At 43.5% G+C, this 23156-nt stretch overlaps 1 protein-coding gene and 1 non-coding gene across 3 annotated transcripts in view; one reads left to right on the top strand and one right to left on the bottom strand.

The window, feature by feature from the left end:
• Nucleotides 1-15744, bottom strand: part of FNBP4 (formin binding protein 4) — a 33809-nt gene extending 18065 nt beyond the window's left edge. Inside the window, exons 1-9 of one of the 2 annotated variants that reach the window (XR_012783923.1) lie at nucleotides 15427-15744; nucleotides 13397-13498; nucleotides 10104-10240; nucleotides 9706-9892; nucleotides 9040-9187; nucleotides 8815-8935; nucleotides 6952-7296; nucleotides 4885-5095; nucleotides 153-277 (exon numbers count right to left, since the gene is read on the bottom strand). Coding sequence is in view for 1 of the 2 variants with exons in the window: in XM_075545711.1 (XP_075401826.1) it covers nucleotides 153-277; nucleotides 4885-5095; nucleotides 6952-7296; nucleotides 8815-8935; nucleotides 9040-9187; nucleotides 9706-9892; nucleotides 10104-10240; nucleotides 13397-13498; nucleotides 15427-15742 (1692 nt within the window). In the remaining variant the exon portion in view is untranslated. The remainder of the gene's footprint in view (nucleotides 1-152; nucleotides 278-4884; nucleotides 5096-6951; nucleotides 7297-8814; nucleotides 8936-9039; nucleotides 9188-9705; nucleotides 9893-10103; nucleotides 10241-13396; nucleotides 13499-15426) is intronic. The other variant, XM_075545711.1, reaches the window with a different exon arrangement.
• Nucleotides 15745-20523: 4779 nt separating this feature from the next.
• LOC142447498 (U6 spliceosomal RNA) lies at nucleotides 20524-20630 on the top strand. The gene has a single exon (XR_012784196.1). It is a non-coding gene; the product is annotated as a U6 spliceosomal RNA (small nuclear RNA).
• The last annotated feature ends 2526 nt before the right edge of the window (nucleotides 20631-23156 follow it).

Below are 23156 nucleotides of genomic sequence, written 5' to 3'. Positions count from 1 at the left end.
CCATTTAATTTTATATAATTGCTCTCCATCAAGCCTGTGTTATAATTCTTTAATTTGACCCAAGTAGGACCCTAGATTGCTTTTCCTACTTGTTAGTTGAAAGACAGGTAGTTAAATGGTTTTGGCCAAGTACGCATTCAATAATTACATACTTTTAAATCCTGCTCTTCTTCAGCTTTTGGTGCTGTTTGTACTTTTGTCTTCTCTGGGGATTCTTCTACGTCTATCTCTTTGTCTGAACTCTCATCTATTTTTTCTGAATTTTCAGCACCAATACCTGCAAAGTAAGTGGTAACATTAATAGAGCTCAGGTGCATTTCCTACCACTGGCAGCAGGGTTCTTCATAATAGGTTATCAGTTCTCTCCTTTGCGGGGTTTTCCCTATCCCATTATAGAAACCTTAATAATCCATCCTAAATAAAGCAAAAAACTTTAAAATGGCCATCTATGAATAGCACACACCTTCTCCTACTATCACTTTATAACTTGTAGTTTGTTTTTCTTTTCTCCCCTTCCAGAATACCACTCCTTCATTTCCATACAAAAACTAGACCACCAACTCTGCCTTACTAAAGAAACAAAAAGGACTCATAATCAGAAGAGCTTTGATTTAATAGCATCTGATTAATCAGAATTAACTGATAGCAACTGTTGAACAACTCCTGTAACTGGTTAAGACACGGAGACAATAATTTGGACTCCACCTATTCTTAATGGTGCTTCTGTATTTAGCACTGGCTTAATCAGTGTAACCTTATGATATAATGGCTGTGTGCTCTCCTTTCTTTGGTCATTAATGCACCTATTATTTTCAAACTGCACAAAACAAGCTACCACCCCACATATTAATCTAAAACTTATCAATCATATATTAGCAATCTTACAAATGGCAGCCAGTAAAATAATTTAACAAATTAAAACAACACTAGAGCTCTGTATTAGTATAGAGGGTTCTGCATTGGGCTACAAGGTTGGTGGTTCAAACCCACCTAACACTGGAGGAGAAAGATGAGGCTTTCCACTCCATTCAAGATTTAGTCTCAGGAAGTCACAGGTGCAGATCTACTCTACTGGGTCACTATACATTGGAATTGACTAGATGACATTGAGTTTGTTTTTTTTGGAATGCACTAAGACTTAAATAAAGGAGCTCTGGTAGCATAGTGGATTGTATGTTGGGTTGCTAATCACAAGGTCTACAGTTCAAACCCACAAGTTGGGAGAAAGATAAGATTTAGTCTTGGAAACCCACAGGGGGACTGAATGGATTCAATGGTTGCAAGTTCAGTTTGTAAGATCTTAATGTGGAGTCGGCCCAATCCCAACTATGTGAACACCTGCTGTTCCCCCAGAATTTATTTCAGAGGACGACACTGAATCTGCAGCTCCAGGAGAGGGACATGTCTGATGAGAGCACACGGGAACAAATGAAGGGGAAGGAAGAAAGAGTGGAGAACATCCTGGCCCACCAAGCCTTAAGAATGATATTCCCACTCACAGCAGCCAATTCAGAGAAGACCACATGGCAGGCCCCACTATGAGACAGGACATTCCTCACTGACCCATAGCCCTACAGGGAACAACACTGGAGACACAGTGTGGGAGGTTCCACCTGATCTGATCCCACTACACCGAGGCAAAACAATAAGGGTGTGGAACAGAACAGCAATGGAACAGAGCAACTGAGTCCCCAGGGAGTACCAAAAATAGACTTTGGGGCCAGGGCTTGGTGCCCCATCAGACTCAACCACAAAACACTCCTAAAAGCCAACAAAAAGTCCTTGAACTACAAACTTTTCTTTTTTGTTGCTGCTGTGATGGTTTCTTTTTGTCATTGACTTGTTGTTGCTGTTGTTTTGCTTTCTTTGGTTGCTTGGTTTTGCTGTCTTGTTTTTGTGCATGCTATTATCTCCGTAGGTCTGTCTAAATAAGATAGGCTGGATAAACAATCTAGAGGAGAAAACAACAGGACTGACAGTTCCAGGGGAACATGGGAGAAGGGGAGGTAGGAGGAGAGGAAGTGGTGTCAACAAACCCAGAGACAAGGGAACAACAAGTGATCCAAATCGGTGGTGAGGAGGGTGTAAGAGGCCTGGTAGGGTAATATAACCGAGAGGAATTACTGAGACCCAAATGAAGACTGAGCATGATAGTGGGACAAGAGGAAAGTAAAAGAAATTAGAGGAAAGAGTTGGGAGGCAAAGAATACTTAGAGAGGTCTAAATAAAGGCATGTACATATGGAAATATATTTATATATGAAGATGGGGAAATAGATCTATGTGCGTACATTTACAGGTCTAGTATTAAGGTAGCAGATGGACATTGGGCCTCCACTCAAGTACTCCCTCAATGCAAGAATACTGTGTTCTACTAAACTGGCATTCCATGATGCTCACCTTTCCTGACACAATCGCTGAAGACAAAGCAGGTGCATAAGCAAATGTGAAGAAAGCTGATGGTGCCCGGCTATCAAAAGATCAAGCGTCTGGGGTCTTAAAGACTTGAAGATAAACAAGCAGCCACCTAACACAGAAGCAACAAAGCCCACATGGAAGACGCACACCAGCCTTCGAGATCATAAGGAGTCGAAGGGATCAGTTATCAGTAGAACAAAAAATCTCATCATGGTGAATGAGGGGGGTAGTGTGGAGTGGAGACCCAAAGCCCATTTGTATAGACCACTGGACAACCCCTTACAGAAGGATCTCGGCGAGGTCTCGGGGAGAAGACGAGCCAGTCAGGGTGTGATATAGCAACAATGAAACATACAATTTTCCTCTAGTTCCTAAATGCTCCCCAGCCCCCCACCCATCATGATCCCAATTCTACCTTACAAATCTGTCTAGACCATAAGATGTACACTAGTACGGATAGAAACAAGAAATACAGGGAATGTAGGATGAATGATCCCTTAGGGACCACTGGTGAGAGTGGTGATACTGGGAAGGTTGAGAGAGAGTGGGGTAGAAAGGGAGAGGTGATTATAGGATCTACATATAACCTCCACCCCGGGGGACAGACAACAGAAAAGTGGGTGAAGGAAGACATCGGATAGTGCAAGATATGACAAAATAATAACATAAATTATCAAGGGTTCATGAGGCGGGGAAGGGATGAGGACAATGAGGAGCTGATGCCAGGGACTTAAGTGGAGAGCAAATGTTTTGAGAATGATGATGGCAATGAATGTACAAATGTGCTTTACACAATTGATGTATGGATTTTGATAAGAGTTGTATGAGCCCCTAATAAAATGATTTAAAAAAAAAAAGACTTGAATATTTGGGTAGGCAGTAAGGTGGGATCTTCTAGCACATTGAACTTGACCAAGCAACTCGCAATCTATAATGTAGTGACAGCACTAAAAAAAAATTAATAAATATATATATTTGGATGCTTACATTTTTACTGCAGTGTAACAAGTGTTTAATCGTTTAAGCAAAACGAATAATCAAGTAAAATCCAACTTAAAAGCACACTAGTACCTCACATGCAGTTTTGATGTCCAATATTTCACTTATTTTCCAATTGACATAGAGAACATTAACATGTATTCTATTACTTTTTTGTTCTACATTATTTTTATAGTTATCCTGATAATACATGGAACTATGGCTCACCCACTTTTCACTGTTGTGCCAACATTCCAATGGAAGCACACACAACCTATGTAACCATTCTGCTGATGGGTATTGGAGTGGCTGGTAGGTTTTTGTTAATAAAAGTGCAGGATTTTTTTAAAGGAAATTATTTTAATTTTCACTATAAGACACTATGAGGAACTGAATTTGTTACAATAAATTCCAAATCACCTTAACTCCTTGTTCCCTTCACAGAGCTACCTCCAAATAGAAAGCCTGCTGAAATTTAAAACACTTCCATTATTATAATTAGCCTACCAAGAAAGGAGTTCTTTGTAAAGTCCTAGGTTTGACAGAGGAAAAACAAAACAAAAACTACATCAAGGTCTCTGCACAGTAGTGAAGCTGATAGAGAAAAAAATAAAACAATGAAATGACTTTCTTATTTTCATTTCCTTTCTTTTTGAAATTATTTCCAAAACACATTAAGTGGTAAGAATGTTCTTTAATAATATGCAGTACAAGCTCGTCTACGGCAAAAAAAAACCTTTTATATGCACATATAAAGGAAAAGGTCTACAAGAACACCCATTTAAAAGGAAAAATAAATGTATTTTAAGACAAAAGTAAACACTTCAAGTGTAGACAATATTAAGTATGAAAGTGAAGGATGTTCTCCATTAAAAGAAAAAAAAATCCAAACAAGTTTGTTTGAATTCATTTATCACATGCAGACGTTTTTAAAATCATGAGCCACATAAAGTCTTTTCTGATAGGTGTTTGGTCTTACTGCTATTTTCTCACTACAGATTTAGGTTAGGTGAAGATTAAAATGGAAGGTTTTTTTTTTCACAACTCTCTCAGATAGAGACTAGAAAAATGCAGCAGGGTCTCTCCTACCTAACCCTGAAAGGAGAAAACCTGGGTCCTTATAATAGGGCCAAACTGCCTCCCCACCCAACCAGTAGCTGAGAGACGTGCACAAAGAGAGCAGAAGATGAGATTGGGCTGGTCAACTTGCTTACCAAGTGACAAAAGTGAGCAAAAGAAAGCCCAGTCCTTATACAGATTAAAGGAATTCCCACTCATTTGGGCATACATGACCCAATGTAGGCCAGTTTCTCAGACTCTTAACTTCTCTCCCCCACCAGAGGTGAAGTGTAATATGGCACAGAATGGAAGCACTTCCCCCAAGGAATCAAAGCGCTGCCTACTCTTTATTGAAGAGGCAACTGAAAAGGGAAAGGTGGGCTTTCCCACTATATTTTTAAACCATAAAGTTTAGGAAAGCATGAGTTACCAATTTCTCCATTTTCTGGAGTATCCCGTCCAGTTTTGCTAGAACTTCGGCTGGTGGATTCTGGACTGGCAGCTCTAACAAACATCTTCCACTTTCCTCTTTTAGACATAAGTCTACGCATTCCATCTTGAGATGCTGGCTGGCTGACATCAGATCGTGGGCTGGACCCTGACACACTACCATCTCCTTCCTCCAAGGCTCGAAGCTCTGCCTATAAGCAATAGCATAATAAAATCAGTTTTGTAAACTGTATCCACATTAGTTTAAATAATTGCAAAAACTATTTAAAATAATAATTGCATAGCAAGAATGGTAAGCATGACCACGTTCTTAAAATAAAATCCTTTAAAGTTTAAAGGCAGGAAGAATTTCTTTCAGTAGAGTATTACACTTCCTACTTTGCAGCTACTCAATAAAAGATAACTCATGATCACAGTTAATGACTACTGACTTGAGGAGGATAGACTGGAGAAAACAGACACACAGACAAATACATAAAGAGTCTAGTCAAGACTGCTCCATGGAACCGCCTACTCTGCCAGAAGGGGTCACCACAAATTGTAATTAATTTGATGGTAATGGGTGGGTTGGTTTTCTTTATAGCTTTAATCAAGCAAACCAAACCTGTTAAATGGACTCTAACTCATTCTGGTCCTACAGGACAGCGTGGAACTGACCCAGAGTTTTGAAGGCAGTACACATTTACCGAGGCAGAAGAGCTTTCTCTTGCAAAGGAGCTGATGGGTTAAAAGTGACCATCTCTGGCTAGTAGCAAAGAGCTTAGTCATTGATTGTACCTCCAAGGTAGAATGGTTCCATAACACTATTTTCAACATTTTTATGAGTTAAAAGCTTGAAGAAAATACTCATATTCTCTACACAGGACATTGAACAGGTTTTTCCTGGTTCAGTGATGGCAAAACCAGGGCAGATTAGAATTTACAAAATATGGATGCCTGACTGGAGAAAATTCCAAGTCAACACCTGTTAGAAATGGAATGTCCGTCTGAGAAAACAAGGGCAGGATGCTTTCTAATCTGATGAGCAGTGCCTGAAGAAATGATGCCCTACTCAAAGATGGTGGCAGACCACACAACTTTGAAGATGTGTTGCTTTCCATTTCTGGGAATGATCTAGTCTTCCACACCAAGCTCCATTCAAGGAGACATGCTAGGCTTCTTCTAAGCCTCTACTTCAGGGCTACAATCAGCAACTCTTCCCCTTCTAGGGACCTGTGTTTTATATTCCAGTCCCTCCTGGCTTTGCTTTGTCAGCTATGACTAAACTGGGAAATGTGATCCAAAGCACAGGCTCTACGTGTGCCACGGCCAGCCTTATACGACAAGGCTGTAAACACCGGTGGCATAGTGGCTGTGTTTAGGGGTGCAACCTGCAGTCAGCAGCACGAAACCACCAGCCTCTCTCTCCTCAGGAAAATCAGCCTTTGGAAACCCTTGTGCAGCTGTGCCCTGTCATGTAAGGTTGTTGTGAGTCTGACATCAATTCCATGGCAGTGAGTTCTTGAGCGAGTTGCAAATTTATAGGAAAAAATCCAGTAGATTTCCATTTTCAATGAACTTTTCAAAGTCCCCTTGTGTGTACGGTTCTTTTAAGAGAAGAACAGACATATTTGTTTGGAGAGAAAGATACAGAAAATGGGTAAAGACCAAATCGTGTCAGGAAAATTTCCTGTGGGCATCTTTTTAACGGAAAACACATGAAATTACCTTTGGAAACAATACAGTGTTCACTTTGCAGTTTAGATTAAAAACCAAGTTGTCACCAAGCACTAACTATGCATATTTGTTAACAAATTAATGTTTCATTACTCACTATGTTTTTAAATAAGAACAATATCAGGCTTTATAGTTTAGATTACCAATTCATGGACCAAAAGAACTAAAGTTTTCTAAGTGATGTTTCATTTCAGTTTTAAATGCATCTAAATGGAAGGAAAGGAAAACAAGAATCCCAACAGTGGGGTAACTTGCACGCAACAGTCCTTAGTAGATCCACACTGAGGGGAAAAAGCCTATTTTGCGATGTAGTAAACCTTCGAAACCTCACCTTTTTCCTTTCTAAAACCAGCTCCAGCTCAAGGGTATCCTGCTCTTCCTCCTCCTCGCTTTCTCCAGACTGAACAACGCTGCAAAGGTCCTCTGGAGAAGGGTCTTCCACACTGTCCACCACCATGTCCTGTGGCTTCAGTGCTATCGCTGCTGCTGCTTCTCCTGTTGTGCTTGCTTCCTTCACCTCAGACACAGGCTCTGCTTCTTTACAAATTACTTTTCTTCTCCATCTTTCTTCTTCCTCTTTTATTCCCTCTGGCAATAAAGGGGCAAGCAGGGACGCTGCCACTCCTTTCTTCTCCTCTTCATTATTTGCGAGAGCTTGAATTCCTTCATTCACCTCCTAAAAAGAGTAATTCCATCTTATTATCACCAGCACTTACATTCACTCAGTTGCTCCTGCTAACACTGACTGGGTTTTTCTGTCACTGAATTATGTCGGACCACTTCACTTTTCCGCTGGATTAACACGCATGCTTGCACAGCTTCTCTCACACTGTTACTCTGCTGGACAAGACCCAAGGACTTCCCCTTCTCCTACTTCCAACTATAAGCAGGATGTCAAAAGGCAGGCTAGTAACAAATAGAAGTAGATCTAAATTAGGCCACAATTTTATCAGCTGAACACAAGTGGATAAATCTTAACTTTCCCTATTTATAAACTGAGACACGCTCACAGGCTTGCTGTGAAAGTGATTTTGAGTCAAGTGAAGAGTTATAAAATGAAATACGTGGTGATGCGTGTGATTATGCGAAGTGTTTATTTCCTTTTAACAGAATACTTGTGCCTTATCTCTAAAAGTTGTGAAGATGAAACTATTCTAAAAGTGCTTTGTAGTGGTACAAGAAATGTTCAAGTTGCACTAACAGATTTTCATTTTTAAGGTGGTTAATCTTGGCATTAAAAAAAAAAAAAGTTGCCCGGCGATCAAAAGGTATAGCATCTGGGGTCTTAAAGGCTTGAAGGTAAACAAGCGGCCATCTAGCTGAGATCTGTTCTCTCGTGTATCCTTATAAGGGTGCTTTACTCAATTGATGTATTTATCGATTGTGATAAGGGTTGTATGAGCCCCAATAAGATGATTTATTTTTTTTAAAAAAAAGAGTTGCATTAGCCCCTAATAAAATGATTTAAATTAAAAAAAAGAAAACTCAGAAGCTGGCATGAAAAAAAAAGTTGTGGAGGCAGGGTGGGGTGGAAGGGGGGAACCGATTACAAGGATCTACATATAACCTCCTCCCTGGGGGATGGCCAACAGAAAAGTGGGTGAAGGGAGACGTCAGACAGTATAAGATATGACAAAATAATAATAATAATAATAATTTATAAATTATCAAGGGTTCATGAGGGAGGTGGAGTAGGGAGGGAGAGGGAAAAAATGAGCTGATACCAAGAGCTCAAGCAGAGAGCAAATGTTTTGAGAAGATAATGGCAACAAATATACAAAAGTGCTTCACACAATGGATGTATGTATAGATTGTGATGAGTTGTACGAGTCCCCAATAAAATGATTCAAAAAAAAAAACTTAAAATACCGAATGCTAAAATGATAAAACTAATCTCTGTGAAGTAGTGGCGAGATCTAATTAATAGCTTTGACTGCTGGGCTGCCCAAGCACCCTTCACAAGAACCAAAGGGGCGTCTGGGAAACCTAGTGCTCCTCCAAACTTATGGACTTGATAACTGCTATCTTCGCAAAATAATGAATAGAAATAAGTAGTGAAACCTTAAGAAACAGAATTAAGCCTAGTTCACACCCTTGTTGTATAAAGCAGCTGCAGTTTCCAGGCTAGTACCCAGAACCACACTGAAAGGTGAGATCTGAAATGATGCATGCAAATTAAGTTTATGACACTGACCTTTTTGACCTCTCGCTTGGATATGGCCAGTCCACTTTTACTACTGGACACAGAACCGGTTTTCTCCTTTGTAATTATGTCTGTAGCTACCACAAAGCCAGCTTCAGCACTTGCTACAGAACTACAAATATATATATTTTGTTAGAGCCACAGAGGCAAACATTTTCAGCAACACACAAGTCTCTAATTTCCTTCTAGGCAACTTCTCTTAGAGCCCATCCTTACCTGGGCTGGTAGTGTTGCACCCCTTGTACTTGGGTAGCAAGATATTGGGGTAATTCCCAAGTCACTTCATTGGTTTGCGTGTTCCAATAGTAATAGCATCCTGTGTTCTCATCCCAGACTTCTTGCCAATCTCCCATCTCAATTCCAACTAGAAGAAAACAGAGGTAATTTTTAGCAGTTCATCTAAGCTCCTCCAAGCTGACACTACAAACTTAACATGCGGGTCCCTCAGCTGTGGCACTATAGATTTCTCGGGTCAGGTTACTGCTAGGAAGGACTGTTGTGTGCAGGTTGGGATGGTTAACAGCAAATAACTGCATCATCCCTTAGCTACCAGGAGCATGCTCCCAGCTATGACAACTCAAAATGCCTCCAGACACTGTGAATGTCCCAAGGGGCAACCCCGAGACCAAGTGTTCTAACAGCAAGAATTATTTTCTCAACACACATTTGTCAAGTCACTTTTGTACACAGGGCTTATAAAAGCCAAACTGGTAGTTTAACAATGCATGTGAATAAGCTTTATTATTTATTCAACTTAATCTGCTGCGGGTTAAATGGCCAACAGCTCCCTCTCAAGGACAAAGCACCTGGGCTTGCCTTTTAGGGACCTCAGTTCCTACAGCACCACAGAAGTGACTGTAAAAATCGAAGACTTGAGCTTACCTCCTGCCAGTGAACACTGAGTGTCATACTGCCACCCAGAAATTTGGCTCGAGTCTGTGCCATTTGAAGCATTGGCAGAAAGGGCTGAAGCTGATGGTTCCTTGGGTTCTGGGCGAGGTGGAGTGGGAGGTGGAGCAGAAGCTCCTACAGGAGCTGCAGGCTGAGGGGCTGTTATGGCATCAATCTCCTTGAGAATGAAAACAGTAATGAGTACATTAATTATGGAAAACCCAGTAACAGTGGGAAATAATGATCACTTATAGAAAAGCAGAGAGATGGGATAGTAGGAGGCAGTAGACACAGAAACACCTGAAGATATGGCAAGTACACTAGCCATGTGAGATCTAGATGTCCAAGAAGCCCCAACCCCTAAAGCCCAAAACATAAGCACAGCTAACCGCTAGGAAGTTGGCCAATGTACTGTCGATATCAGCTGACTGACTGCCGTTTGCCTCTTTAGACTGTGCAGGTTTTTCTGAGGCATCGCTCTCGTCGTCGTCACTGTCAGCATACGCCCCCAGCAAACAAAGACCGCCTAGAAACAAGACAGCAGCCAGCATCAGTGCCAACACTGTCAGCAATTTTAAGAACCGTTTATAAAACAAAACATGTTCTTTAGCCAAAGAATTTACAATTAATTTATTTACAGACTGTAATATAACTTGAAAATTGAGACCCTGAGACAAATATAAGTTACAATAGTAAGCATTTAGAGTTAATATGATACTCTCACGCCCTCAAAATCAGTAATTATTTTTCTTCATTAAATACTATTGGGAGCTCTTACATCTCTTATCACAATCCATACATCCATCCATTGTGTCAAGCTCATTTGTACATATGCTGCCATCATCATTTTCAAACTCCTGAGCCACTTGTATCAGCTCATTCTCCCTCCCTCCCCTGTCTGCCCTTCCTTATGAACCCTTGATAAGTTATAAATTATTATTTTCATATCTTAAATCATCATCCTGTCGCCCTTCACCCACTTTTCTGTTGTTCGTCTTCCTGGGAGGGAGTTATATGTTGATCCTGTGATCGATTCCCCCTCCCACCTTTTCCAAAATCAGTTATCTCCTCCTGCCCCCCCCCCCAAAAAAAGAGTACCTTGTATATCATGCAATTTAGGAGACCAGGGAGCTCAAGAGATTGGTGATTGGCTAATAAACCCAAAGGCTGGCAGGTCAAGCACCCGGAGCAGTTCCCCAAAGGAGAGGCTACATGAAATGCTAACGTAAAGATTCAAAAACCAAACCAAACCAAACTCAAACCCATTGAATTGACTCCAACTCATCGTGACTTTAGACTGAGTTTCTGATGCTTTATATCTGCGGGAGCAGACAGAAGGTCTCTCCTCCCCCCTCCCCCACCCTGGGCCCTGCTGTGACACACGGACTCACATGGGAATTGGGGACTACTCAATGGCAACTAACAAAGTCTCACACTGCTGACTGAGCACAGTATTTGAGACAAAGATTCTTCTTCCAACAGGAAGATACACAATTCTAGGTAGTTTCAGCTCTTACTGATTCAATTTGACAATGTCTGGAGGAGCTATGGTAGTACAGTGGGATCTGCATCGAGCTGCTAACCCCACGGCTAGTCGTTTGAGCTACAGGGTAGAAAGTGAGGCTGTTGACTCCTGTTAAGATTACAGTGTCAGAAACCCAGAAGGACAGCTCTATTCTGTCTTATAGAGTTGTCATTAACTTGATGGTAGTAAGCCTGGTTTTTGTTTTCCTATTGTTTTCAATATTTGGAAAATGAACGAATTTATCAAGCAGCAAAATCTAATCCTCTGTCATACATTCCATACATGAATGGGTTCATCTAAATGTTAGCCTAAATATTCCATTTATCATGTGAGTTTACATTCAATGCATTAATGTTTCTTAATTTATTTTTAAGTATGGGGGAAAGTTCTTACACTAAATATTCACTTTAATTTCCAAAACATGAATTAAAGTAAATCTGAATGACTTTTAAGAGGCAATTCCTAATTTGACAATGTTTCATTTTTCCAAATAATTTTTTCTTGTTTTGGGAGCATGTGGGTCAATTTTCCCAGTAAGAGTAAATAAAACTACAACTGTAAAAGGGGACATTTCTTTATGGAAAGCCATCACCAACGCCACCCCTAACTTTAGTATTTAATATTGATAGCTCAATGAAGCTTTTGGATGGTAAACTTGTATTTTTATATTAGAAATACTTATAGTTTAGAGACCATCATAAATACATATAAATCAAAGTCACTAGTCTTGGCTCTGAATTTTTGGTAAAATGCTGGTACCAGGTGAGTTAAATCGAATTTTTATTAGAACATTAAGCCCCACAATGGCAGAAAGGTGTATCACTCTTTGTTCACGTCTATATTCCCAGTACAGAGAGGAATGCCAGGCACATAGAAGAGGCTCAAGAAAGTCATCTAACGAACTGTCCAGGGGTGCCTCCACCTGCCTGCTGAAACTTTAGATCTCTTGCTGTTCCTCTGTATCTTCCCCAAGTAGGAAAACTCTCCCGGGCACAAAGTAGATCTTCACAGGAAATAATAAAGCTTAAACATTATTATGGTGGAGGACAGCACTGAACCATAGAAAACGTTTGAGGTTACAATGTACATCAAAACCTGAAGCAGTAAGTGACAGAGCAACCAGAGGAACTTTTCCTAGGAACATTTAAATGCCATCTACCTCAGGGGATTTTTAGGAGCTTTAAATGGAATAACCTAGCCCCCACTCTAAAAACAAAATGAAGCTCTGTGTGGTGACCCCACATAAGCCAGACAGAACTACCAGTCAAGAAGCAGACAGTCAGGTTATAGTGGGTTTGAACTGCCAGGCTTACGGTTAACAACTAGGCATTTAACCAGCACACCACCAGGGCTCCTTAAAATAACTTATATAAAAACTGCTAGCTGTTCTGAAGGTAATTCTGAAATACTGGGAGGAGAGAATTGTTATTTTAGGTGTCAATTAGTATTAAAAGATTCTATATAGAAACGAGTAAAAAAATAAACAAGTAGAATTACTACAATCACATAGCACTTGGTATACAAAATTCTGTATTAATCGTGGCACTTAGGATGTGTCAGAAAACCTTACATATACACCATATGACTCCCCAAATACTTCAGGGATATTAGATCCAATTTTCACAGGAAAGAGGTTCAAAGTGCTCAACTGTCTGCATGGCATTTCAGGGTAAATGCTAGAGCAATGATTTGAAGGGAGGTTTACCCACAAAAACCACTGCTACAAATAGCTCTCAATGTTTAAAAATTGCTCATCTTATGAGCAATCCTTGGGTCTACAACACTTGCTAGGTAACCATTAAGGCGGCATGTTAAAAATGGAACATAATAAGTACAGGTAAAGGACTTGATCAGTGCTAGTGGGAGGGCCTGAAAACCAATTACAAAGCAGCGTCAGAATAAAAAGTAGTACAAAGTACTTTGGGTACAGAGAAAAAGCAGCAGTGTATTGTACAAGGGTCAAAGCACATACACCAAGCCTTGCACCCAGATTCTGAATTTCCATTTTGCAGGAAAAATATAAGTTAGCAATACTGAAGGATTTCGTTCAACCCAACAATCCACTATTTGTAAACCTAACTAGAGTCTAACGACAGATATTCTAGAACAGATATAGAAGAACAAAATAGACCACCCCCATCATCCCCATTGCAGTACCTGTTGCCTTCACAGCTGTGGGCCTGGTTGCCATGGCTGGTTTGGGAGGGCTCTGAACTGCCACTCTAGGAAGCTCAGCGGCCACTTCCTGCTCATCTGGATCTAAAGAGAAGCAGAGAAAATGGCAGTCAGACTGTGAATCGAAACACACACTAGAAGAGACACACTACCTTGCAGTTGAGCTTTCAAAACCTAAAGCCCATCAATTTAAAAACATGGCATGAATTTTTTAAACAAAATTTTTAAGTAAATAAATAAAATGACTTATGATCCATCACTGACCCAGATAATTAGATGAGAAACATGGTTCGTTAGAATCTTCCCTCTGCCTAGTGACGTTAACCTATGAAAAGGGTCTAAACACTGCATTTAAAAATGAAAATTTTAATAGCCCTTCAAAACATTTTAAAGTGATTTCATCCGGGAAAAGCTCTAATTCCACTCCAACAAATGTAGAGGCAGGAAGGGCATCAATTACACCGTGGCCTCACACAGTAGAGAAATCTGAAACAACCCAGATGCACACCAGTGCAGTGAAACACCCACCCCACCGCGCAAGGAATACTATGGGCACACTGTGCGGAGTGGATTCAGACTCACAGCGCCTCATAAGACAGAGTAACACTATAGGGACCTGAGACTGCACGGTCAGACAGCCTCGCCTTTCTCCCACAGGGCAGTTCGCTGGTAGGTTTGAACCCGCGTCCAGCGCTTAATCCACCACACCACCAGAGGACACCGGACTGCTAATCCAAGAAAAGAAACTCACTGCTGAGGCAGGTGTGCAGCAACCCTACGTAGGGCGTGTAGGGCTCCGGTGGCTGTCCATCTTTACAGGAGCAGGCAGCTCCGATGCTTAACCCCCTGCGCAACCCGGGGCTCTGCATGGACTACTGCACGACAGCTAAATTAAACACGGTGCTCAAGTATTAGCACCAAAACAAACTCGTTGCCATTTAAATCAATTCTAACTCGTAGCGACCTGGTAGGACCGGGTAGAATTGCCCCGGCCACCGGGGTTCCAGGACTGTTAGCTCTTTGGGGAAACAGAAAGCCTCATCTTTTCTCTAGCTGGTGGTTTTTCGGGGTTTTTTTTTTTTTAAGTATAGCTGGTGGTTTTTAACCGCCGACTTTAAGCACTACAAAAACTGCTCCATATGTAACATTTGTGCAAAAAGAACAAACAGAAAGTGCCCAAATAAACAACCTATGCCGCGTAAAAACATCAAAGACACACACCAACTTTTGCATCGTTTTGAGACGGGGAAAAAATGGGGGGGGGGCAAGGATTGGGAGTATTGGGGCTATTGGAGGCTCTATCACTTAACGTTTTATTTCTTAAAAAAAGAAATGAAATGAAACGCCAATGGCCCAAACACGAACATGTGTGTTCTCTCTGTGCTGAGGGGATTGACTGCCGTGTCTCGCCAACACCTCCAAACCAACAACAAAACAACAAGAAATAGGACCAACCCCACATACACGCATTGCTTCCCCCCTCCAGAGGCGGGCCCCGCGCCGGCGGAACCCCCCCATCCCCCGGGGAAGCCCCCCACGTGACGTTAACCCCTGAAATGATGGCGGCGTTGGCAGGTCGCCCTCAGGCCCCGGCGGGCCACGCTCGCTCGCGGGGACCCACGAGCTCGACCCCGTCGGCCCCGGGGGGCCCGTCTGCCGGCCCCGGCAGGTACGCCTGGGCGGGCGTAATAAACTTCAGGCGAGTAACCGAGGGAAGCGCCGGTGACGTGGAGTCGCGACCCCGGGGCCGCTGCTCCGCGCGCCTCGGGCGCGGAAACCCACTCCTTCAGCCCGTGAGGCCCCCAACCGACGGCGGGCCGTGCGGGGCCTCGGGGCCGGTCACCCCGGGCCCACCGCTGCCTTCCCTCAGCGCAGGCCCCACGCCGCCCGCATGCAGACCCAGCCCGCCCAGGGATCTCCGCCCGCGGGCGCCTCGCGAGGCCTACCTCGCCGAGCCGCGGACTCGAGTTTCAGGCAGCCCGACCCGAAGCCCGGGCCCCGCGCGCGCTCACCTTCCGAGGGCGCGTCGTCCGGGACCGCGGCGGCCAGCGCCGCAGTCGTCGTCGAGGCTGGCGCCACAGCCGCCGCCGCCGCCGGGGCGAGCTGACTGGGGGCCGCCGCCGTCGAGTCCGGTTCGGTGTCGGGCTCCGGTTCCGGGTCCCGCCCGGGGGTGCCGCTCCTGGGACCGGGCGGAGAGAGCTGCAGGATGGGCCTGCGGCCGGGGACCGCCCTGGACTTCTTCCCCATCGCGAGCCCGAGCGCGAGCTCCCAGTGTCTGGCGGCCGCGGTGGGCGGCGCTCGGCGTGGCGGTGCGTAATCAATATTCATACACTGTGACACCACCTCCAGCAAGCCTTTAACCGGCGGAGCGCGCGCTCGCGCGTGCGCCTGGGGCGCTTCACGCTCTTCTGACTCCACCTACCTCAGGAGGGGGCGGGCCTTACCCACGACGTTACATCATTGGCTGTTTCGACCGAGACAAGGAACTAGTAGCCAATGGTAAAGGCAAAGGCGTGAGAGTCGAGCCAATGGAGAGGGAGGACCTGAGTTTAGCAGGACTTCCCCACCTACGTCAGGTTCCACCCTGGCGTTTTCTGTGGAGTCTATTCTTTGCCTCTTGTCCTCCATTTTGTGGACCTTTTCGCCTCTACGCCTCGGTTTTGTCATTGGTGCCCTACAAAGCTTTGCTGGGAAGCCCTTCCCCGAAGTTTCGCCCTAAATACTGTGGTTTACTTCGAGAATATCTTTGACTATTCACAGAGCATTGGCGTTGCGTGTGAAACGAGCTTTCAGAATTTGGGCTCGCAGGCGTCTTCAACCTACTTCTTCCCCGCGTCCCTCACGCTAACCACTGACACACCACGTTTCTCTCATCATCAATCTTTCGCTCTAGCCACGGGAACAACTCCCCCGCCTGGCCAGATTAGTTGATTTGTTTGCTCAGAGCAGACAGCACCTCGAGATGTTCTCTGGCTGGCCCCATGGGCAAGTGACATTCTGTTGATTAACCTCGCCCTCTTGAGTTTAAGAAAAAGCACAAAAAAAACAACCCTAGTATTATATTCACATAGTGACCTTGGTTCCTAGGGCATAGTAATAATAGTTTATTTTATTTTATTATTTTTTAAATAGTTTATTTATTAGCTCTTGCTAAATGCCGTGGGTGGGGTGGGGTGGCAGGGGTTAAGAACTGGGCAGCTAACAGCAAGGTCAGCAATTTGGAACCACCAGCTGCTGCTTAGGAGACCGATAAGGCTTTCTACTGTAAAGAATTAAGGCTTGGAAATTCACAGGGCACCCTGTGCTACAGGCCCACTATGAGTAGGCATGAGCTCAAGAAGAGTGCATTGGGTTTAGTTTGGTAGGCGCCCTGGTGCCATTATGGGTTAGGGTTTGAGGACTAAAGGGATTCAAACTCACCAGCTACCCTTCCAAGAAGAACAATGAGGGTGGGTTGCCTGTACCCATGAAGGTGTAGTCTCAGAAACTCTAGAGATGATCGCTGAGTCAGAATCCACTCATAGGAAGTGACTTTAAAAACTTTATATCTAAAGATACATTTGACTTGTGACGTAAATACTATTTTCTTTTTTTTAAAACATTTTATTAGGGGCTCATACAACTCTTATCACAATCCACACATATACATACATCAATTGTATGAAGCACATCCGTACATTCTTTGCCCTAATCATTTTCAAAGCATTTGCTCTCCACTTAAGCCCTTTGCATCAGGTCCTCTTTTTTTTCCCCTCCCTCCCCGCTGCCCCCTCCCTCATGAGCCCTTGATAATCCACAGATTGTTATTTTGTCATATCTTGGCCTATCCGGAGTCTCCCTTCCCCCCTTCTGTGCCGCCCGTCTCCCAGGGAGGAGGTCACATGTGGATCCTTGTAATTAGGTCCCCCTTTCCAACTCACTCACCCTCCACTCTCCCAGCATCACCCCTGAACTATTATCTTTCTTAGATGAAAGTCCTTCCATGAGATCAGTGCTCTGCTTGGTTCCCTGAGGATGCATTGCCTACACCACTTTCAGGAACATAGGAAACACTAAATGTTTTTGGATGGCTACAACATGTGTTCCTATTTCGCAAACGTGAAATAAGCATCATGACTATGAGAAGTATATTTGGATTAGATATATCTCAGGTTCAAACTCACTGCCATCAAGACTATTCTGAGTCTCTACCAAACAGGACCGGGTCGACCTGCTCCTGAGAGTTTCTGAGACTGTAACCCCTAACAGGAGTAGAAAAGCCATTTTTCTCCCCTGGAATGTGGCTGGTGATTTTTGACATCTGACCTTGTGATTAGAAGCCTGAGTACCCAGTACCCACTATGCTACCTGATTGGGCTCCCCCAAACAACTGGAAATTTAACAACTGGAAGCAAGGGCAAACTGTCCATTTTGAAGTTATTAGCAGCTTTCTGGTTTCTATTTTGGGCTGAGTCGTGTAAGACATTCCTGTTGACAAGGCACATGGAGTTATGCTAGGGTTAGCCACGTGGGGAGACCCACGCCAGCGCAGTGGAAAGTCTTACACTGCCACTGGATCCACAAGATTTCCCACCCACTGGCCTGTGATCTTCCTGCATTCGGCGTCATTGCATGTGTTTCATGAGTCTGAAGAGGACTTTATAGATTGTTATCCGATATATACGCTAATATCAGACTTAAGGATGTGATCTGGGCTGGGATGTTTTCTCCATGTTCAGTTGCTCTTGTATATAAAGCTCCTTCTTCTACACACATGAGTGTCCGTGGATTTGTTTCTCTAGTCTGCCTAGACTAACAGGTGCAGATTTCTGAAAACAAACAGATCTGGGTTCAAAACTTCGCTCTACTGCCTTCCAGATTGGTAGCAATAGCACAGACAAGCTTTTTGTTTATTTCTGAGTCTTGGTGCAGTGGTTAAAGCACTCGTTGCTAACCAGCCACGGCAGTTTGGTGGCACCAGCTACTCTAGGGAGAAAGATGTGGCCCTCTAGGGCCACAGATTACCATCTTGGAAACCTTATGGGAAATTCTCCTACAGCATCTCTGAATTGGAATCTACTGAAATGGCAATGGTCCATAGAAAAAACTTGTATGTGGAAAATGTGTCAGTAGCTGTCTCCATAGGGTTTGCTGTGAGGTTTGGCTCTAAGCTCTTTACATGGAGCCTGAACTGGACGGTAATTCTACTAATGAGCCTTTTGTTCAAACACAATTTCAGATCCTATCAGGAAATCTTTAAAGACTTCTGTAAAGTGTTGGAAATGCAGGTGGTCACTCTGAGGACTAAGGTGTGCCTAACCCAAGTCATGGTTTGTTTAATTGCTTCAGTTGCCTGAAAAATCTGGACGATGAATTTTTTTTTAAAGCCTACTGCCCTGGAGTCAATTCCAACTCGTAGAAACCCTATACAGTATTTTGGAGGATGTAAATCTTTTTTTTTTAAACCAACTTTTATTGTCACTCAGGTGAGGGATTACATTTCAGATCAACTCTGCATCTAATAGCCCAAACCACTCATCAAAGCCTTCAGCAGTCCAGCCAGCCCTCACTTGCTCCCTGACCTCCCCTCCTTCCCCCACCCCCTCCTGCTATGGACCACTATCCCCCATTTGACCCAAGTCAACACCTGTCAACAATCCAGCCCATTCCCCACCCCCTTTGACAACCTCCAAAGTACGTCCCTTTGGGTGGGAGTCTTTCTCTTCTCCTTCCCCCAACTATGTAAATCTTCACGGGGACAAAAGGCCTCTTTTCTCTCCCTTAGAGAAGCTGGTGGGTTCGAACCACCTACGTTGAAGTCCAGTGCTTACCAGGTAGCCCCACCAGGAAAATAATACCCCAAATTGGTGCCATTGAATTATGGCATTGGAAAAAAATACAGAGGAGACCATGGATTGCCAGAACAAAATATCTTGGTTGGAAGAAGTACAGCCAGAATGCTCTTTAGAAATGAGGATGGCGAGCCTTAGTCTCGTGTGCTTTAGAGGGACAGAGACCGATGGTGGTGCACGACCGGGCAGCCCTCGGTTCTCCCCTGTGGTGCATATGGCCAGTGTTGTACGTAAGGTCTCTATGCACTGGATTGACTAGTCAGTCCACCAGAGGTTATGGATCTGCCTAGAACCAAGTTGAAACTATGAACTAAACAGTGATTCACAGAAATGGGAAAGGTGGCTTCCCTGACAGGTAACTTCTTTTTAGATGACTGTGGGATTGTGCAAGAAGGGTTCCCAACCTGGCTGCCCATGGAACCATCTGGACCACAACCAAGAATCGGAATAAATTGGGCTGTGGCAGGGTGTTGTTGGGAGGTGCCTTTAGCTCTGACTCCTGGTGATTCTACAGGAGAACAAAATGTCCCCTGGTCCCAGGGTACCCGTCAGGGGTAGAGCCAGTGTGGGGGGACCACATCAGGTGACAGTCAGAGGGACCATTTTGGCTGTCTATAAAATGCCTGTGTCATGTTTCAGTAGAAATTAATTTTAAAGAAAAATATCCTAGTAGTTATGACAAATCATTTTTGTTAGCCTGCTTATATGTATTAATATACCTGTAAGACTAAAGTTCTACGCTAATTGACATTTTGAGCCTTCTAGTGCGCTCTGCTCAGAGCTGTCATTGCCCAGTGACAGTGAGCCTTTGCATCATGGGGTCTTGTCTGTACTTGCTCTTGTTTTTGTTGCTATTGGAGTTTTTAAAAAAAATCATTTTATTGGGGGGTCTACAGCTGTTATAACAATCCATCCATCCATTGTGTCAAGCACACTTGTGCATCTGGTGCCATCATCATTCTCAAAACATTTTCTTTCTACTTGAGCCCTTGGTATCAGCTCCTCTTTTTCTCCCCCTCCCTCCCCCACCCTCCTTCTCTCACGAACCCTTGATAATTTATAAATTATTATTTTCATATCTTAAACTGACTGCTGTCTCCCTTCACCCACGTTTCTGTCATTCATTCCCCTTGGGGGGAGGTATGTTTATATGTGGATCATTGTAATAGGTTCCCTCCCCCCACCTTCCCGCTACTGTCATGACATTGCTACTCCTATTGTTGTTCCTGAGGGGTTTGTCTGTCCTGGATTCCCTGTGTCAAGAGGGAGTCTTACCTGGCGCTCGCTTCGGCAGCACATATACTAAAATTGGAACGATACAGACAAGATTAGCATGGCCCCTGAGCAAGGATCACATGCACATTCGTGAAGCATTCCATATTTAAAAAAAAAAAGAGCTCTTATCTGTACCAGTGTACATGCTCTGGTCTAGCTGGATTTGTAAGGTAGAATTGGGGTCATGATAGTAGCGGGGAGGAAGCATTAAAGAACTAGAGGAATGTTGTATGTTTCGTTGGTTCTGTGCTGCACCCTGCCTGGCTCGTTCCTTCCTTGTGACCCTTCTATGAGGGGAGGTATTGGAGTTTTTATAGTCACTAGTTTTGTCAAATGTGCGGGTGCTTTAGCTACAATATTGTGGTAATTAATATTTATGAACTTAAGCCAGTAACTTATTTTAGAATTAAGCAGTCATTAAAGGGAAAGGTTTTTATTTTAATTAATTAATTAGGCAGTGTCATTGCGGACATGTTTACTTTATTGAATCTGTTGCCACAAGATGCTTACACTCTGGGTGAAGATTTTTTTTTTTTTTAACCTATGATCCTGTATGAGGCAACCATTGGACAGTGGTGTTGGAAGAGCCACAAAAAGTCACTCGAATAGAGGTGCTGACAGGCTCTACTGAAGATGGGAAACACCCTCTCCAGCTGGGACAGCCCAGAGACTCCCATGGGGCAGCCCAGAGACTGCGTTCGCAATGTTCTGCTAGGGCCACTGGTGCAAGGGTTTTTGGACCAAAGGGTGTTTTATGAAGAAGATTCTGTGAAGAAGTTGAGCTGTATACGCCTCCTGGCGTTAGGCTCCAAACAATCCTGGCTTGTAATTCGGAAGATCCAAGTTTGGATGGAGTCTGGTTAGAAGACATGGGTCGGGATTCTGGAAGGATCCAGTTTGGGAATGGAATCGGTCATCTTGACAAGAATTAAACTAGAAATTGTTCAAGCACGGCTCATTCTTAGTAAGGTATAATGATGTTATAGAATCGATATAGTTATTAAAGAAGTATAATATATGATTCAAACTGGGATACTCTCAGGAGTGATGGAGCCTGCTGGGATTGCACTGAAACAACAGATAAAAACAGAAGTGTCCTGGAAAAGCTTAGCTGTACGGTCATCCTGCCTTCGGGTTGTCATTTTATTACTTTTTTTAGGATTCTTTTTTTTAATTTAAATTTTCTAGATTTGTATGACTTTTAGGATTTTCTCCTTAATTTTACAACAAAAATTTTCCAATGTAACATTAAAAAATTCTTTTTATTGGGGTCTCATACATCTCTTATCACAATCCATACATCCATCCATTTGCACATGTTACCACCATCATTTTCAAAACATTTTCTTTCTACTTGAGCATTTGGTATCAGTTCATTTCCCCTTCCCCCACCCTCCCTCCCTCAATAACCCTTGATATAAGTTATTTTTTTTCATGTCTTACACCGACCATTATCTCCCTTCACCCACTTTTCTGTTGTTATCCCCCTGTGCGTGATACCACTGCCCAGTCCTGCATCATCCCCACAATCATTGCTACACCTGCGCCCATCGTTGCAGCCACTGTGTCATTCCATCCCAGTGAAGGTTTCCCTCTTTATTGCTGCCTCTTCTTCACCAAGCACGATGTCCTTCTCCCAGGACTGGTCCCTTCTGGTAGATCCCATGTCCAGAATATGTACGATGAAGGAGGATTCTGGCTGTAATTCTTCCATCTGAGATTTTCTCGTTCTCCTGGCAGTCCCCGGTGTATTCGATATTCTTTGCCGACACCATAATTCAAATGCATCAATTCTTCAGTCTTTATTGTCAAATGAGGCAACTGAAAAAAGACCAACGCTTCAAAAAAAGACCAGAGCTTGAGTGGGGAGCACTTCGCTTTGAACGCTTTTGAGATCTTACTCAGCATTTTTAGATGTGATTCAGAATATCTGGACTGGAAAGGCCAACCCTCAGTAAGGGGGTTCCCCTCTAATCCAGAGCTGTTGTCTTCATGTAAGGCGAGCTTCTCCGCTTACTTGTCCAGTATATTCAGAGTAAGCATGGTGAAAGTAGGCACATTTCCCCCAATTGTAAGCCATGCAGTAGTCCCTTCCCTTGTGCTGTTTGAATGACTGCCTCTTAGTCTATGTGCGGGTTTTACTTGAGCACAATTAAGTGTTCCGGAATTCCCATTCTTGGCAACGGTACTAGAAATTTGTTATGATCCACACAAAAGCCTTTGCATAGTCAACAACACTTAGCTAGCCATCTTTTTGGTACCCTCTGCTCTTAGACAGGCACTATCTGACATCAGCAGTGACATCACTCATTCACCCCCTCTTCTGAATCCAGGGTGCATTTCTGGAAGTTCCCTGTCGACGCACTGCTGCAACCATTTTGATCTTCAGCATAATTGTACACGTGTGTAGCACTAAGGACACTTTGGATCACCTTTGGAAGGGGCACAAACGTGGATCTGTGTCTGTTCTCCAGCTGTACTGGCATCTGGACAAGTGATCATGTACAGTGCTGGGCTCATGTGTGCTGACCTTCTGATTAGTATTCTGCCAATTTGGGAGCCTTGTGCTTGGGCCGTGCTCTCAGCGCAGCTGGGACAGCCTTCCTTTAGAACCACTGATTCTTCAATCTATGCTG

The sequence above is a fragment of the Tenrec ecaudatus genome, chromosome 4, assembly GCF_050624435.1.
Source record: "Tenrec ecaudatus isolate mTenEca1 chromosome 4, mTenEca1.hap1, whole genome shotgun sequence".
NCBI classification, from domain to species: domain Eukaryota; kingdom Metazoa; phylum Chordata; class Mammalia; order Afrosoricida; family Tenrecidae; genus Tenrec; species Tenrec ecaudatus.
The sequence above is the reverse complement of the archived record's forward strand: the minus strand, read 5'-3'. Positions and strand labels throughout refer to the sequence as shown.